The sequence below is a fragment of the Ischnura elegans genome, chromosome 1, assembly GCF_921293095.1.
Source record: "Ischnura elegans chromosome 1, ioIscEleg1.1, whole genome shotgun sequence".
In the NCBI taxonomy this organism is placed as follows: Eukaryota; Metazoa; Arthropoda; class Insecta; order Odonata; family Coenagrionidae; genus Ischnura; species Ischnura elegans.
The window spans coordinates 92,258,554-92,277,832 of NC_060246.1; the positions used below are offsets into that span (position 1 = coordinate 92,258,554).

The 19,279-nt window shown below is 39.2% G+C and overlaps 2 protein-coding genes and 1 long non-coding RNA gene across 8 annotated transcripts in view; 1 reads left to right on the forward strand and 2 right to left on the reverse strand.

Moving 5' to 3' along the window:
* LOC124165975 (adenylosuccinate lyase) overlaps positions 1–19,279 on the forward strand; it is a 400,694-nt gene that overhangs the window by 141,674 nt on the left and 239,741 nt on the right. The gene's annotated exons all lie outside the window — the stretch shown is intronic.
* LOC124165979 overlaps positions 1–19,279 on the reverse strand; it is a 52,342-nt gene that overhangs the window by 12,967 nt on the left and 20,096 nt on the right. For all 6 annotated transcript variants that reach the window (XM_046543576.1, XM_046543551.1, XM_046543569.1 and 3 more), the window contains exons 6-7: positions 9,152–9,252; positions 5,014–5,181 (exon numbers count right to left, since the gene is read on the reverse strand). In XM_046543576.1, coding sequence (XP_046399532.1) covers positions 5,014–5,181; positions 9,152–9,252 — 269 coding nt within the window. The remainder of the gene's footprint in view (positions 1–5,013; positions 5,182–9,151; positions 9,253–19,279) is intronic.
* Positions 9,625–9,822, reverse strand: LOC124166185. The gene is made up of 2 exons (XR_006866426.1): positions 9,767–9,822; positions 9,625–9,682 (listed from the first exon to the last, which is right to left on the reverse strand). It is a non-coding gene; the product is annotated as an uncharacterized LOC124166185 (long non-coding RNA).

A 19,279-nucleotide genomic window follows, 5' to 3' on the forward strand; every position in this document is an offset into this window, starting at 1 on the left:
CCAGCTGGAGGAGAGAGTCAATTTTTCTTCGATTTATACCTATCATGACTTAACATTGGTTGTACATGATTTTAGGGAAAGTGATATACTTTAATTTGATTGAGGTAGATATCTGAAAAGTTACTTTTCATGATCTGCTGCAATCTTTACTGAAAGAAACTGTAATTTAACGAGTGTCGTCAATTTCTAGAGAAGAGTTGATTGCCTTAGGTCGTTAACCAATTCTCGCCGCAGTTAGGCTCAGCAACTAAGGCTTTAATGGGGTTTACGGGTCGCTACAAAAAGTCTTGAATTAGTAACGGCATTGAAAACAGCTTATAGTAGCTTCTTAAGATGGAATATCTAATTTCGTTAGCTTCATCAGGCAGCCTTGAAAAGGGGATTAATTAGTTTGTTAAAGACAGTGTGCAAATAAATTATCTTGTCGCGGAATTCATTTGTAAGCAATTTATGATTTAAATCATCAAAATATTCGTGAGCATCATTGAAGTGATTTAAATCTCTGTCAGGATAATCGGCCTCGCTAGACTAATACTAGCAAATGAAATAAGTCTTAATAGTAATCTTTGGAGTCGTTCATCATACATTTTTTGAGCTCCAAATAGTCGAGTCTACTTATCAAATCCGTTTCGGAGGTGTTTTTAGTTAACTAGCGCATCGAAGAAATTTTGTCTAATTTTCCAACCCTTTTGTGTCCTAGGCTTGGCAGTTTCTGTAGGCCTCGTCTTACGGTTGACTAGTAGACAATTTGGACCTTGTGACGAAGTGATATGTTCACAGATATTAAAATTCTGGCTTGGGATGTATCAGCCCAAAAATGATATCGTGGAGTGAGATTAAGAAGTGTTCCTATTCGATCATTCTATCCCCTTAATATATCCGCAATTTTTATCGATGCCTGAAAGCCTAAAATCCTTTTAGCTTTCTCGCAAGGTATGGAAAAATGCGGAAGTTGTGGGAATGGGAATCTGACCTAAATAAAGTCTTTGGAGGAAAGTACGGGGTACTGGGCTTCAAGCCAACACAAGATTGGCCTTGAAGATGTATTTTCCCATTAGTGATTGCTTTTTTAAGAAAAGAAAATTTTAATGAGCATTGCGAAAACGATGATGTTGGTATTTGAAAGTGCTAATTATTTTACTGGGATAATTGTCAGTGAAAGGAGTTACAGGGCCCATGTTCGCTGTCTTTATTTGGTGCGTTTTCTTTGGTGCTGACTATCTTACTTGAAATCTTACTTGAATTTTGCGCTTTATAAATTACGAAATGTATTCGAAATGAGTTTTTCGTATAACTTAAGCTTAAAAACTAAAAAAAAAAGAGCATAGAATATGTGTTTCGATTGTATCGACCTGATGTAGAAACAAAGGTCAGATATAGGGAATTTTTTTCGTTTAGATATACGTTTACTACTGGTAATTTATGAGTCAAATTATTTGTTAATTTTCAAGGAATAATTAATTAGTCCGGCTTTAGCATTTATCGCCCATCGTCTTTCGTTATTGCACTTTCATTTCATAGGAAGTCGATTTTTATTTGATTTATGCTATGGCTTAACATTGGTTGCTCTTGATTTTAGGAAAAACAATGCACTTTAATTTGATCGAGTTAGATATTGGAAAAGTTACTTTTCATATTCTGCTGGCATCGTTTCTAAAAGAAACTGTAATTTAACGAATGCCGTCAATTTATCGAGACGAGTTGATTGCCTTTGGTCGTTAAAACAATTCTCGCCGTAGTTAGGCTCAGCAACTAAGGCATTAATGGGCATTACGAGTCGCTGCAATATGTCTTGCTTTAATAAAATGTCATGGGCTGCTGTTATGGTGTGGCCATGACCTTAGATTACAGACTAGCCAGTTTTTCCTCCTGCATTTTATGCCTTGGTCACGGACTATTATAATGTCCACCGTGATGATATCTATGCACGCAACTCTTGGACGATGCACAATGAGTGATGCGGATGTGTAGTTCGATTACTTTGATATATTGCACGTTATTACGGTTGCTCAACTGCACAAATGATGGGCATCAATGCTTAAGTGGCTGTGATTAAAACATATATCATTGTAACTACCTTGCCTCGTTTAAATCTTCGCTGTGAATTTTTTGTTAAGTTGTCGTGTTGTTACAATCCAAGCAAGCAGTAAATGTGTAGCCTGGGAGAATTTAATCATATTTGTACTGGATTTAATAAGTGGTCTGTAAATGCATTATCTAGGAAAATAGACAATGAGTTCTGTACATTTGTCTCTACTTTCATCTCGTTGCGGAAAATAGCTCTTACAGTTTCTTATTATTCATTCCAATGATGGGGTTTTTATTATTTTCAGGTAATATGCATTACCAACTAGTGATTTTGATCCGCTTCATGTGAAGGAAATGAGAGATTTTACCATGTGCGACAGCATCAAATTGTTTTTCTCAGTTAGTTATTTTAAATCTATTTTGAGTCAACTTCTCATATGTATTATGTATTATTTTTAATTGTAATGTTACTCTCCGCATGGATGGAAAAGATAAATGAACCCGATGCCGTGATAATAATACTTTTCAATCTTCAACCTTAGGTTTGAAAAAACTGAGTGAATAGAGTAAAATGATTTTTGGTGTCATTTACAGTGAAGAATTAGTCTATTAGTTTTGTGGTACATTCCTTTGATATTTTTAATGGTTCAAAATATTCGTGATGCTGAGAGCAGCTCGGCATTCCAGCGGTACAATCGTGTGACCTACTTATTTGCGGAAGCTTGGGACCGAAATCTTGTTCTCGTTGATAAGCCATTGAAATGTGCATGGAAAAAATGAAGTATTCACCCATCTTATTTAATGCTTGAAATGGAAATTTTTAAAAAAGAATCATTAACTTTCGGTTGTGTATTTTCACTGTCGTGGTTAACTCCATATACTTCCTTCCAAGTATCTGAATGATTCGTTATGTAACGTAATGTAATCTTTTCATTATCTCGTATGAATCCCACATTCGTGACCCCTGAATAGCAAATATTGTTTCTACGTCAGAAGCTCTCCTAATGAAAAAATTTTTCTGGGTCGATAAAATGAAAAGGCGTGAATTACATTATTTATATTCTATTGTGAATCACCTTCTCTCATTAATTCGGAACTTTTCTAATTTGATAGTCTTGCTACCCCCCTATGACATAGGCGAGACGGATTTATGGGCCACATGTGGTGATATTACTTTTTAATATCCTGTCATGCGACGTGCGTAAATCAATGCGATACTTATCGTCCAGCTATTTCGCGTGACTACCTACATACTCACAGTTTTATTCAGCACTTTCTGTCAGACAATTTCTAAGTATTCACTAAATTTCTGGCTAGTCACCGTTTATTTGTGAGGATTCTTAGCCTCTCGCGCTAAAAACCTGTCCGAATGGCACAGATTCTCGGGGGCTGGCGTAGCGCTATCTCGCCGTTGCTTGGAGGTCATTGAACCAAAATAGAAAGAGGTAGGTTTTTCATTCGACTATGCAATAGAAGAGCGGGAGTATCCTAGAGTTTCGAATGCATAAGCACGTTTTGCGCTTTGATACAAGAGAATATTGAATTGTGGTAGAGGGTTACCTAGTGTCTACTGCGACTTCAACCAGTTGTTTCAATTGATACTAACTTATTTTTAAATTAAAAAATCATTCACAGTGTTCATTCTTTTCTCTCCAATGCCCCTTCGTTCGACGCTTTTATTTTTTTCAAAGCAATCTTTTTTACGTAAGTATGAAATGGGGTTCAATTATACTTTTACAACGCGGTCAAACCACACCACGCCGCAAAACTTCAAAACCTGAATCGGTGAAGATGTTGCCATACAGCATTAAAAATACGATAAAGATTAAAACTTATTTCACCGGTTGCACTGTCTCTCCTACTTCTCAATTCTTCTTGAAGGATTCGAAAATATTCTAGAGCCTGTTTCTTCTTGTTTCGTGACGACTCCCATCCGTTTACACAACGGTACAAAGGTAAGCTAGGCGGAATTCCCGGTAAACGGGTGTGCAGCACATGGAGACAATCTCTTATGATGTGAGCATTATTTTAAAATACAGCGCGAAGTTCAGGATAGGCTTTTGATGAAGTTTTCGCGGTACTCAACCATTCAATGGATATGGAATTGATCCAATCGGAGAAAGAGGAGTTTTGCATATCTTACTCCCATAAACCAGAACGGTAATACAGAGATTGTCCTTGACCGCTGTGCTGAATTTCCTAACCCAAGGGAAAAGGTAAAATGAAAAAGATTCATTTCCAAATAGATTGACATAGGGACTTCTTTCCACACATACTCAATTTCCACAGTAACTTGCGATAAAATCAAAATTTCACTTTTCATCATTTCCTCGGTTGGTGCCGTAACACTTATCTACTACACACTCTAAAACTTACACGTCGGGGAACATGTGAATCTTGATGGAGGGTGGATCCCTCCTTTTCTGCGGTAACATTTTATGAGGAGCTAACTTTTCTATCTGAATGCTTTATGTTAGTAGCGGAAAAATGTTTCAAACTTCAGTGACTAACGTAAATATTAAACACGGTATGAATTGGATTTTCAGTCGTTATGATTCAGTAAGTTTATTTCACAGTGTCAGGCTCCACCCAATGAAATCGTTTTGCTTCGTCTGTAAAAAAAATAAAAATAAATAAAACCTAAGACTTACTAAGAGGTACTTATTATTGTCTCTCATAAGTAAATGAGCTCCTATTAGTCATTATGTTAGCCGTCACACGGTTCCACGTGATTTCTCTAAGGACACTATAATTTTGTTTGTATGGTCAAATTAACACGTGTAACTGAAATATCCACTGTGCTCAGTCCTTTCCATGTTCATTCTCCCACCGTGTACCACTGAATGCACCGGAGTTGACGTAACATAGCCGATTCCTCTCCCGGTTTGACGCTAGTTCACCATAAAACACCACCCACCCCAAGGGAAAGACCCTGCCGAACGTATAACCATCTGAAAGCGGGCTTGCCCGCCCTGTTCCACTCACCTGGATCCTGTGCGGAGGGTTCCTGGCGAGCGTGTTTACCGTCAGGGCAGTCGCCAGCACCACGGCCGTCACGAGGGCGCTGAGGGTGATGGCAGTCTCGACGGGCGACGTCGACTTCTCCGGCCAGACCTCGGGGACGAAGATGCAGAGGCACGCGATGCCCAGCGCCTGTGGCGGAGAAATGGCGTGGTGGCGGTTGGGAGGGAGAGTGTGGCGAGGCGGCAAGGTTGCGCGCGGTTGTGAGGCGCGTTGGTGGAGGGAGAGAGAGAGAGAGACTGGGAAAAGCACTGTTACACTGAACCAATTTCCATTCGGCCGGTTCTCGACTTGCTCACCGCTTGCCCCCTCTTCCCCCTTTCCTCATCCTCCTTCCCCTTCCTCTTGGTTCCGGGCCCACGCGGGCTCAACCGCACCAGAGTGCCGAACACCCCCGCAAAGAACCTTGGGAGTGCCGCGAACACTTCTGGGTTCGTTGTGCACAAGGGTCTTAAGAGTGTATTTCGTCTGCTCCTAGCCGCGAAGTAGTATCTCAAAATATTATTCCATTCAAGCTTATAATAAATTTCTAGTCCAGAAAATTGTACGTGTAAAATTTGAGTCATATGATCGTATTTATCTGGTATTTCGTCCATAGTGGACTGATAATCTGACGTGCGATTTTATTGTGTAGAAAGTGTAGTATAGTAGAAATTCAGTAGTATCTCAAAAAAACCATTCCATTCAGACGTGTCATGAGTGTCTAGTCCAGAATATCGTATGTGTAAAATTTGATCAATATAATCGTATTTGAAATTTCGTCCATTGTGGACTGGTATTCCGGCGAACGATTTTATGGACGAAATTTCAGTTACAATTATGTGGTACAAATTTTATACATACGATTTTCTGGACTAGAAATTGATGATACGCCTGAATGGATTGATTTTTTGAGATTATTCCTTGCGGCTGGGAGCGGTCGATATTTAGTTCTATGTTCTGCGAGCCTAGGTTGTGAATATTTCTCGGGTTTCACTCCGGTTAAGATTTTCCATTTCTCCTTCCAACGTTTCAATGAGTGACTCGCCCATCGTCCTCAGGGATTCGGGAATCCGATGCCATTTCTTTCATACATCAAGAAAAATCAACCCGAGAAATCTTCACTCTCATTCTTCGCCGGGAAAAACAGAATAGGGTGGTTTCCTATTATTTTTTTATTGCCTAAATCGAAAGATTATTACTCCTGGAGTACGTATTTCGCGCTTTTAGATTTTTAAATGACGATATCTATTTTTCGCGATTAAATGAAAAGTGAAAATTTTCAAGCGCGCAAAAACGCGACGCGTAAGTAGGAAAGTCCGTGCGACGCATTTCTGGTTCCCCCTCTCTCCTTGTGAAGTGACCTTGATCGAGGCTCTGAGCGCTGATAGGACGCAGGATGCTAGCGGATAGCTGAGTACCTTGCTGAATGGTAGCGCTTGGCTTAAAAAAGGTTTATTAATACCTTATCAAACGAAGAAAACTTTCCGACCTTAGCCAGTTTTAATAGGTGATTATTAAGACATGTTTCCCTGAGCTCTGTGCCTCATGCATGCATTGGTAACCTCAGACGATGTATAACTCCTATCCTCTCGTGTAGAAACTAGGTCCCTGTGACGTCACGTGGAGTGGAATCGCATGGGCGCCAATCTGGCCTTTTTCAAATGAGGATAAAATTTGACCCTTGCCATTCGTCTAAACCGGTATTTCTAAAACCAAATAATTTGTGTATTATGAATACAGTAATGGTAGGTAACGAATCGCAATCAATGCCTATCGTTTTCTTTGATGAAGGAAACTACCCTATTATCAGTACTTCTGGGTAGGCTGGTGATACAATAGGTGCAACTTTCCGCAAAATAAACTTAAATCCGAGCCGGATGTAAATATTGCAACGTCATACCTAAGGCGTTGTTACTTTGAAACCCGAGTAGGATTAAACATTTGTTTTCCACCTTATAATTTCAGTATAAAACATTTTGCTCCATCTCGCAGCACATGATTGGTCGCGCCGCGGGCACGTTCAAAAGCTATTCCAGGTAGCTATCGTCGTACCCTGTGCTATCGTTCACTCCAACCAGCCAGTTCACATTTGAATTTGAAATCTTCGTATTTAATACTTGTGAGTAGGCTTGTTGAGAACGTGTCAGTGGAATGATTCTTTTTTTTTCACGGTCAGTAAAGACCTTCGTAAGGGATGAACGTTTCGCGGTCTCGTCACTGGGTATGAAAATTAAATAGCGAAAGAGCAAAGTCTCCGTTTGTCAACGGTCCTCCCCCTCAACGACCAGGGCTCGACCAATCTCGCCCCTCCTAACGATAGTCAGCAGTCACTTGAAGCTCACATTATTAGCCTTGAGAAAAGGCGACGAGTCGTAACCCGAAACGTTAATTGCCTTTTATTTTCTTACCCGGTGGCGAGCGCGAGAGAAGTCCTCTCATATTTTTCGCCATGAAAGGTTTAAATCATAAATTATAAGTCATAAAATTAAATTTAAAACATAAATCATAAACGTTGTAATATTAGGCTGTGATGGAAACCTTCAAAATCACACCTTGATACCGGAAAATATGAATTCTCTTTCTAATTGACGGTTGGTATCTTCAAGCTTAAGCCACGAACCTGTTACTGGGTAATGCGATGTTGTGATTTCGATGTATATTAGCTCGACTCCATTGTCAAAGGTTTTGCCTTGCTGCGGTTCCATAGTGCCTGGCCGTTTATGACATATGGTACTGAATAGGAATTCGAGTGCCTAGCCTTCTTATCGAGTTCATCAGTTTAGCACAGGTTTGGTACAGGTCACCACACAAGTCTACTTCAAGTTTGAATACGTAAGTCTGCTCCAGGTTTAAATTTCACTTAAAACTCTTGCCTTAATTTTTAAGATTATCGTAAGTTTGCTGCAAGTTTGATCTAGACTTGAACATGTTACGAATTCCTCAGATATGAATAATTAGTTTTGCCCTGGAAATAATAATTTGGCAGTCCTTTCTGCCCGTTGGGGTTCGATTCGTATAAAAAACTTCGGCTAATACGGAAAAATTTCCTGTTTGTAAGAACCGGAGATGCTTACTGAAAAACTTAATAATAATAAACAAAAATCAGCATTAAAAATTAAATGTTTTCTAACTAATTTTAAATTCGTAACCAAGATTTGTTACGTTTTCCTAAAATGAAGTGACGTCTATGAACATAAAATAGTTCCTCAAGTTCTAGTGCTGTTACTAATCAGTTAAGGTAAAATATTTACACGACAGTGTGAGGAATTACATTTAAAGCGAAATAACTGCTATGCATTATGTTTAGGGAGAAATGCAACTTAGTTGTTCTATACTCGATGGAGCAATTTTTTTAAGATATTAATATAGTCTGTAGTCTACTATAAATGGTTAGGAATCAGAATAAGGTGCTACCGAATTCCATAGGTCCCTATTCTGTGGTTAGGATATTAAAGTCGTGGGAAACTGAGGGATGGAATCTGGCTCAAAATGTTTGATTCTGATGGACCTTCCTAATCCTTTTATCAGTGTTTTCGAAAGACTTTAATCGCGTCGTTAAAATTTTTTCTACTCGATGCAAAGTTAATGCGACAAATAAGGTTGTACGCTCGCTGTTTTTGAATATAGTTTATATGTACGATCAAACACTTATTTTTCCACTCTTTATGTTTATGTCGAAAAATCTGCACTAGAAACATAATTGGGTGATTGGAAATTGCTTGTAAGGAGAAAGTCGACTCTGAAGTAGCTATTGGGATGGAAGTTGCCGCTTGAGTTTAAGTTATCTCTAAAGTGGAAGTTGCCTAATATTTTGCGAGTGCCGTGCTGCATCCCTCGTGTACTAACTCACCTAATATCTAGGATCAAAAACAATTTTCGCTAATGTAAATTATTTACGTGTTAAAAAATATGGGACTAATTGACACTAATGACACTCAAACCTGACGACGCCTGCTGCAACACCGGCGAAACTCTCAGTCACGAAGACGAATCAACGCGGAGTACAACCCGGAAACCCAGCTGCACAACTCCGTGGAAGCATCCTTCTACATATGGGGCTAATTATTTTCCATTAAAAGAGCCATGACACCCAAGCTTAAAATCCCCCCGATATACTTACGCTCTCGAGAACTTTGAGGTGGAACGAGACGGTTCTGTCCCTTTGCCAGATGAGGCTGCGATAAAACCTCCGCCTGCTTCTGCTGCTCTTGCGTGGACCGCCTGCGGAAAGGATTTGGGTCCACGTGTGAGAATGAAGCTCATAGAGTGAGAGGCAGGAATATGAAAGTGCTGGGGAGGTTTGAGAGGATTGGGGTGGGGGGATTGAGGGGGAGGAGGAGGAGTGAGGACACGTGACCACGACTCTAATGCCTCTCTTTGCCTCCCCCTCACATCTGCATCAGAAGGAAAAAAAATCACAACCCCTCTTAAGGCTGGATATGGATGGGGCCATTTCGTTCCTCCATCGAGCTCGTTTATTGCATTCTAGTTCACAGGTAGGAACAATTATTGCTCAGTGCATACATATTCTTTTTCTCCCGTTCTTTATTTTTTTATTACTTAAATTTTTATCTCTGAAACAGTGGCGGCTCGTGCTATAGGTTCACTGGTTCAGTGAACCCCCAAAATAAATTGCTGCTTTGACATTTACCTAAACGGAAACGGAATTGTAAGATTTATCTTGGAAATTTTCATTAAATACGTTTCAAAATTGTTGAAAGAGGGCTGAAGTTACCGCGCGTGAGCTCTACAATTGTCGACTGCTGTGCTCAGCTGTGCTGAGTTCAGTAGGAATAATGAACCTCCTGACTTAGGCGCGGGGTTGCCGGAGGGAGGGGGGCTTGCGGCGGAATAACATGGTCTCGGAGCTGCAAAGACAGTGCAGCGACAACCGACTTCTCCCGAGAGTAACCGAACGTGTCCGAACGGTTCACGAGTCTGCCAATCCCGTAAACTGCACAACAAGAGGTTTCTCATGTCCGCCGCTAGAGTTGTTTTCGCTCCGCGCGCATTAAAATCAGCTTCAAAAATCGCCACTCGAGGCGCTGACAAGCAACGGTATTCTGAGTCCTCTGAATGGCTGTTCTCGACGCTACTCTTTCTCTATATTACTCTTCGTCAGAGTCCTCTATATTGGATTCTCAGCACCACTCCCTCACTTTATAAATAGAGGACTCTGGATACCGTTGCTCGTTAGCGTCGCAAGTGGCGATATTTGAAGCTGATTTTAATGCGCGCGGATAAGTGTGCACAGAGCTGTCAACAGCTGGCGCACGATATCGCTGCAACTCATTTGTTTACTACAATTTTTAAGTTACGTCTCTGTCAGTCAGTATTGGTCAGTATCACGAATAGTGTTTCACCTTACTGAATGTGTCATCGTGGATTGTAAATTATTTCAGTTGATTGTGAGCGACTGTATAGTGTGGGCTTAGTGCTTCGAAACGTGTCAAGGATGAACAGTGTTGCATCATTACTTAGTAGTAACTTTTGTGCCCTAACTCTTGAACAAAAATGTGCAATCAAAGCACTAGGCAGACCGACGCCGCCTTTGGACATTCGTCTACAGCAAAGTTCTCGAGGCAAAAACTACACTCGTATATTCAAGTCCCATCTGTATGATAGAAATTCGTGGATTTGTGGATGTGAAGTAACCAATAGGTTCTTTTGCTTCCCGTGTCTTCTATTTTATAAAGGAAAGGACACAACATGGACAACTACTGGAGTTTCAGACTTGAGTCATCTTACCCAGAAAATAAAAAAACATGAAACATCTTTGTATCATAAGAATGCCTGCTTGGATTTATCCATCTTAGGTCGTACTGAAATAAGGCAACAACTCAGTGAAGCTTTTAGGCTTATTGTTGAGAAAAATAACGACCAAGTCAGGAAAAATCGGTATGTCCTTTCAAAAATAATTGATTGTATTCGGTTTTGTGGAGAGTTTGAACTAGCTTTGCGTGGACATAATGAAAGAGATGACTCCAATAACCCCGGTATTTTCAAAGGATTAGTGAATTTCTCAGCTACATTAGGCACTATTTTGAAATCACACCTGGAAGTTGCCACTGTTTTTAAAGGTACGTCCAAGGAAATTCAAAATGACCTGTTAGATTGTATGCTGCACGTCTGCAAACTACATATTCTTGAAGAAATTCGCTCAGCAGATTTTGTGTCTGTGATAGCTGATGAAACTACAGATGTGTCTGCTAAAGCTCAGATGGTTGTAGTGTTTCGCTCTGTTCTCAAAAGTGGGTTGCCTATCGAGAGATTTTGGACATTTCTAAACCCTAAACATCATGATGCTGAAACATTATTCGCCTGCATAAAACGTGTTCTTGTGGAAGTGCTAGGAGATACCAAAAACAAACTTATCTCACGAAGCTATGATGGTACAAATGTAATGAGTGGCCAATTCAATGGTGTTCAGACACGTGTCAAGGCGGAGTATCCAAATGCACACTTTGTACATTGCTACGCGCACCAGCTCAACTTGGTCATGGTTCAAGCAACAAGTCAAAACGAAGAAGTGAGGGTATTTTTTGCAAATCTTCAAGAGGTGTGTACCTTTTTTAGCCAGTCCTCACAGAGAGCTGACATTTTGGATGAAATAGTTGGAAAACGACTTCCTTCTGGCTCTTCAACAAGATGGAACTACAATTTAAGATCCGTATTAGTAGTTCACCAAAATATTCAAGAATTAATAGAATGCTTTGAAAAAATTGAAGAAACAAGCAAAATGACTTCTACTTTGAATAAAGCTCAAGGACTTAAACTGAAACTGCAGCAACCAGAGTTTAAATACTGGCTCGAATTCTTTTCAAAGGTTATGCCTCATGTAGATATTTTGTATAGCTCACTGCAAAAGAAAAATATATACCCTGTTTGGGCAAAGGAAGCAATTTCCTCTTTCAAAAGAGAAATACAGAAAGTAAGGGAGAGTGTGGAAAGCCTGGCCACAGCAGATGAATCAGCAGAGCCTAGACCAAAGAGAAATAAGGTCGAAAACTGGCAAACATTGCGAAATGCAGCTGCCGAGGAAGTTTGTGACGCTATAGCAGCAGAGGCAGAACGCAGATTCGAATTCACTGGTCATCTAGTTGCAGCAAACTTGTTTGACAATGAAAATATGTCCGGCTATAGAAAAAGGTTTCCTGATGATATCCTAAACACGACAATAGAATCATTTGGTTTTCTTCACAAAAATAAACTAAGATGCGAGCTTCAGCTTATTTACAGCAGGGAAGATTTTAAAGAGGTTGAGAAGGCCACTCATTTGTTGTCATTCCTTCTTGAAAACAATTTAGAAGAATGTTTCAGTGAAACGGTGAAACTGCTAAAAGCACTGATCACAATACCAATGACAACGGCAGAAGCAGAACGTTGTTTTTCATGTCTGAAAAGAATTAAAACCTTCCTCAGAAGCACAATGGACGAAGACCGGCTTACAGCACTTACCATGATGTCAATTGAAAAAGAGATGGCCCGCAATATAGTGGACTTTAATGAGAAGGTGATTGACCATTTTGCCGCAAAAAAGGAGAGAAGAATGGACTTCATGTTTAAACATACAACAATTGCAGGAATCGCTTAAAGGTTCTTATTAAAATTAGTGTGGTTTAAGTCTCATTTTAACAATGAATGTAACTTAACTGTGTAGAATATCTGTAGCTGTACGATTTTATTAGTTAAAATATACAATTGTAAAAAAATTGCCAAAGTATTAATTGCAACTTGATATTCTGATTACAGCAAGAATCTCAACTCTCGGCTCAGCTTTCGAGAGTGAGGATGGGAAAGTGTCATTTTCAGAGGTGATTCGAGTTTAAAAAATATCAAATTTCATGCAACTTCTTTATTTCATGATGTCCCTGCGAGGAAAAATCTCGGGGGGGAGACGCCATTGAGCCTGCCTCATATAGCTATTTGTGAATTTGCAATTGCCTAAATCGTGCGTACATCAAATTAAATATGCTGGGGTTCTATTACCATTAAAAACTAAGTATAAAATATTTCAATATGCAAGCATTTGTAGGATGCTAGTGAATTCACAAAAACTTAAATAAAATAATATCATTCTTATTTTTCCTTTTTCATAGTACAACTTTTATAAAACGACAATCCATAGTAAACTAAATCAATTGCATAAAAATATAATTGTAGATACTTATTTTCAAATAACTAAATATTTTTCAAAGCAACCAAATTGGGATCAAAATAGCTTTAAAATAGTTTTTTAAGCTCTAAAAATATAAAATTTTCCTGGGATTCTCCCTCTATGGTTGGACTACCCGCACCTCCCGGTTGAACCCCCGAAATAAAAGTTCACCAGCCGCCACTGCTCTGAAACTTAATAGATGGTGATACCTGCATGTGCTATTCATTCTGGAGTTGTATTGCCGTGGCAAAATTACTAATTATTCCATTTTTGTATTAAGTGCAATATTCAACAAAACCTGGACTTGAATTCTCATAGTGGGTTACAAAGAACAATAAGTGCTTTTAAATGTCGTTAATGTTCTCGGTAGTAAGATATTTTGTGTGAACTGTAAGTTTTGCTTACATACCTGTCAATTATTTTCATTATATATTCTTGGAGTGCTTAGTTCAAATACCATTTTTAATATATTTAATATTGTAACTGGTTAATATTCTCTATTGACGAGGAACCCGTATATACCGATTCATCTCAACCAATTTTTATGCTTTATCGAGCTTATGAGCTGGTGATTTAATTTAGTTATTCGCATGCTAGACCGCAATATCTCACAAAAGTCGTCCCTTATTTTCCATCTACGTTGTATCTCAAAATTCAGACGACTCTAAGGTTGCTCTATCGTATGTTGCATATTATTTTTATCACTCCTCAGCACGCATGTTTAGGAGAAAATATTTACGAACGCCACTTTTCATTCCCGAATGAATCGTTCTTCAATGAAATGAAATTATCCGACTCAATCCAGTGACAGTTCTTGGCTATTCCGACTTATGAAATACTTAGGTGCTACGTTGATTGGTGAGGTGAGCTGATTCTTATTGTACAGAAACATAGTCCATAAAAACTTTGCGAAACATGTAAATTAGGTAGCAAGAAAATCTAATTCTTAGTATGGAGCAAGATAGCGAAAACTTCTGCGCAAAAACACTGCCTCGGTCTAATTTTTGGTTCAATTTCGAAATAATTAATTTGTGGCAGCAGTGAAAATATTCGCAAGGGATCAAAAGCGTGCGAATGTTTCGCAAAGGCGTATTGTACGGTGGAGATGACTGATAGAACCTATCCCTTCAGAAAAGAGTTAACACTTAAGAACAGTAATGTGTATGAGAACATTTCATATTCCCAGAATCTAAATAACCAATCAATTAAAAATGATCACCCTGGTAGTATTGATTTGCATAAAAAAGATTTCTCTCATCAGTGCAAAACTCTTGAGATTACCGTAGACCTACTTTTTCTCCGAAGTCCCCCAAAATCTAGTTATAGACACGACTTTTCTTTTCTGAAGTGCAAGGTCACATTTAAAAAACCGGCTAGCGAAAATCTGAATCTTTCATTATTTCGGCATGAATTTCAGGAACAAATTTTAAAAATTTTCCGCTTTGTTGCGCCAGTATTTTATACATAAAGTTGTAGATAAGATGTAGACCAATTTCATTTGACGTCACCTTATTTTCACTCTGCGTTAGTTCTTTCATTTGAATATAATAAGTTTTGTTAATATTTTATAATGTGAATACGCCATTATTGCCCCTACATCACTTGGCATATATTCAAGAAACCGCCATACCTCACGTCCCTCAGTTTGCGAATTTTTTAATGCCAACTTTCGTTGCACTGGGTTGGGTCCTGTCTGCAACCCCATGCTTCGAGCGTGGCTACGTGAGAGGGCAGGAATTCATCTCACCTCGCCAATTGCTCCGGTTTTTCGAGCAGCCAGAGAAAGCCATTTTCGTTCGCATATTGCAGGAAAGTGGGGTGCGCGCGGCTCTGACGGGGCAACGAACTCTCTTCTTTCGCGTCGCTAGTGTGTCCTCCGCTGGTGGTGGGGACGGTCTTGTTTTTGTTTTCGCGAGGCGTAAAAAAATAAATTCAAAATCGCACGGAGCGCACTCCTACCCTCTATCCCCCGAGCGAGCCCAACCCCCACCCCTCCCTCCCTTTGCCCCTCCTCTCTGAGGTGCAATGGGTCAATCGGTTAGTTAGTTGCTTCGCGTTGGACCGCAACGACATTCCACTCGCCAATATCGCTTGTTTATTTCATCCTGGGACATTTTTACCGGTGTTACGAGTGCGCAGAAAATGATACTCTTGGCTGAATATAGGCTCATCATTATCTGTTGTTTTGAATAATCTGCATCATTTCTTGTGGAGGTTAGAAGCCAAGGAATACAAGTGATTTTTTTCCTAATCAGAGCTAGGTACTTAGGCAAAATTAGGCAAAGAGAACAGACGATATTTACTAGATAATTAGTTATGTGTTTGATTTTCCACTCGATGTCAGCACAAAGCATAAACTCACCCTTATCCCTTGGCCACCAGATTTTGTACACTTCTTCCACCAATTTCTGTACCTAGATGTGTTTAGAAAAAAAATCCTTTTACCTCTTGCCTTCTCACCCTCTCATATGTATTTATTTTCTTCGGCAAAGTAACCTAGTTATTAGTTAAATAGTGGCTCAATAAAGCGGGAAATTTTTTAATGTACTGTTAAAATTCATGTCGAAATAATGAAGCATTCAGAGATTTTCGTTTGCCATATTTTCCATTGTCAACTACTTGTACTTCAAAAAAGATAAGTCGTAACTAGCACCTAGCGTTTTGGGGGCTTTAGATAAAAAGGTCTACGGTTATTTGAAGATTTTCGAACGGGGAAAAGTCTTTTTTTGTGAATACGAATGCTGCTAGGGTGACCAATTTTAATTGATTAGTTATTTACGTAAAGAATCTAGTAATAAAATTGGCATACATTAATTCATTACTTCCTCGTGAAATCAGGACATTTAATGCTCTATTACATTGAGCGAGGAGGATAGTGATAAAAATTCATGCCTTGGACGTTAAAAAATACCAATCAGGCAGGATTCGAACCGTGATATCTAGTTAAGCAGGTGAGAGCTTAGCTCCGCTACCACTCTGGTCTTCAGTAAGCACTAATAAAAAAAATACCGAATCAATAACAATAATGGCATCAGTGGTGAAAATGCAGGGTGATGGCACGTATAGGAAGAACTCCAATCATGCGTGAAGTAGTAACTCATCAATGATGAATAATGCAATGAACGAGTTGACTTTAAGATGAAACGCTAGCGGGAAATACGCATGTGGGTATCTCTTTGGGACATTAGATCGCCTCGTGCGGTCTTTTCGAGGGCTGTAATAACTATACTTTTTTGCCCTGCTTAGTAGGTCATTCTCTCTTCTATAAATAGACATCCCATTGCTTCGATGTTATTTCATCTACGTTCGAACTTTCTATAGAACAATTAGTTGATGCCCCGATGAATATTCTGCCGATTTAGAGGCACTTGAGAGAGTGATTAGAGTTATTTGGACGGATTGTATATTGTTATCTATGTTGGGCGCTTAAGCCGTTTAATAATGTAGTAGATGTAATAGCGTAACAGTGCCCCTCGTTTCAGGTTTGAGTTAATTTTTCTCCTTTTTATCAAAGTTGGACTAGTCTCTTGTTCTCCTTCCAGACTTTCTTTCAACCAAAATTAAACTATAACTACACAACTGTTTTTTCAGCTGTAAACCCTAGAGACCGTAGAGCTCGAAGTGAACATTTATTAGTGGTTTTCTTCTTGCTCACGTGAAATCTCTCCCGAAATTCGACCCGGAAGTAATGGTTTGAGTAATATCCTGCGAACTTGCAATGCAATCAGCGCATATTTTCCAATTTCAACTCATTGTTTTAACAAACCTCTTCGATCCTATCGATTAGATCGTCGCCGCAAGGGTTAAAGCGCCCCGTAAAAGTGACGGGATTAATTAACCGTTATCTCAGTTGGCATTGTTGAGAGCGTCACAAAAATAACCGCTATAGCCATTCCGAAAGAAAAGGGGGCGGAGCTAGGGGGGAGGGTTGTAGGATGGGAGGGGGAAAATAAAGTAACGGGAGTGAGGGTGATTTTTTCGTCTGCCATCCATTCCATGCTCATTTGGACCTTCCAACATGGATCTCGCATTTTCGGGCCGTGATCCGGAAAGCAGTTTCGTGTGACCTATTCATTTTAGTACGAAGGGAGACCGGACTTTCCTCGGAAATTTTTCCATGCAGATCAACGGTGAATACTGTTAGAAATAATGTAAAATTTGTTCATCCAAGTATTAATATTTTTCTCTTCATAGCATTCAGATGCTGGAGAGTTATTTGCGGTTCTTGTTTATTTATTCTCGTCATTGTTGTAAACATCAAGGCAACATAAGAAGTTATTATCTTTTGTCGTACTACGTTTTTCCAATTAGGATTTAAATAGTGCGAGGTAGTTAAAAAATTGACATGCTGGGAGAAAAGGTCCGGTAGGTGTACCAATCGTTAATGGTTGATAGGTATGTGCTGATACAATGACTTCAAGTTTTATCTGTCAATTATGTTGTGCTGCATCTTGGGAGTAAATAATGAGTAAAAACCAAATTCATTATTCTCACAATATGTTTTACATTTCTGCTCTTTCATGCGCTTTATCTATAAATTAATACATTTCTGCTCGTTTTAGTGCCTCGGCGTCAACGCAACACGAGGATAAATTCATCAGTTGAAGATATTTTTAGGAGTATCTGACCAAACCTTTTCTTACGTATCTAATTCATGGAGGATATATTAGCATTAGTAATTAAGGCATTTCCTTTGCCCGATTTCTTGTCCCCCTTAAACTGTACATAAATATCCCTGTTCCCAAAATTTGTTTGTTTTACTTTATGAAAACTTAGACTTTATGCGCTTTAAATTAAAATAGCATCTGGGGCGTCCAAACCAATTCATGCGCTTTATCTATTTTAAAACATTTTTGTATGGATTTATGCGTATTCTCGTTGACGGGCTTCTTGGATACGTGGTTCCATCGCAAATGAATTCGTGCAACTTTACCAATGTATTTTAGGGGAGGGAGTTATTATTTTTCATTTCTATTCCTCATAAACTCATTATTTAGCCCAAAAACCACGTATATGATGTATGAAATGTTGTGTCTATTATCCGTTTATATCAAGAATCAACTTGAAGAGGGCAATCGAGTTTTATCAATAACCGAGTAGAAGCTAAAATTTAAATAATCGCTTTCTAACCGAAAAAGTCTGTCGGAAACTCATTAGTTACTACTCTATGCTTCATGCTCAGTTTTCCTCATCACAATCAACCTCCATTTGAGCGACTAGATTACATAATTTTTTAATCATTTGCGTTTCGCACTGCTTTAAAAGAAATATCTTCATGCTGTAGCAAATTTCGTGGAAAAGTGCCTTTTACTCAGTTGGCCAATGAACTTGTAATGTGCCAAAAAATTCTGTCACATGCCATGGGCGTTGTCAAGGAGTAGAGGGCACGCAGCCCCTTCCTTAAAAACGTATGCTTTCTATGCATTTAATAGGTTACGAACCAATTTCCTGAATTGTACTGAAAAATTATTTCGGTAAATATATACGTGGTAAGTAATTGCTTTCGTTAATTGAATTGTATTTTTGGCGAAAATTAATGTAAAAGAGTAGAAGAATGTGAACGGATGCGAAAAAAGCAGGAACGCGGAATTGTGGGAAATGACGTCACATGTCTTACCGAGTAGCTGGTTCATTGTTTACCACGGCATTCGTTGGTGTTGAACTGCAGAAAATGCAACTGCTATGCAAGCTATGGCTACTGTACCTCAAATTAAGTGGTGCTTTGTGGCGATGTGCAACAATGCGTATTAAAAATTCGCCCGAAATAGTATTTGTCACGGTCACAGTGGCGAAGGAAAAAAATGGCTAGAAGCATGGTTTCGACTTTTTTTTAATGGGCCACACACAAATGGGGTCCTGACCCTTTGCCTCGTCCTCCCGAACACTTGTTTAGAGGTTACTAATATAATAGAGACCCTTCGTTCAGTAGCTAACCTCTTTACCCACCGATCCACCACGCTATATCCAGTTTTCGTTAAAATATTCGTCATTATTCTCGTGTACATTTCGATTTAAGCAAGCATCCATGCTCTCGTGTGTGTTTTCTGGGCGTGGTAATGGAATAGGTTCAAAGAGAAACGAAGATGTTTA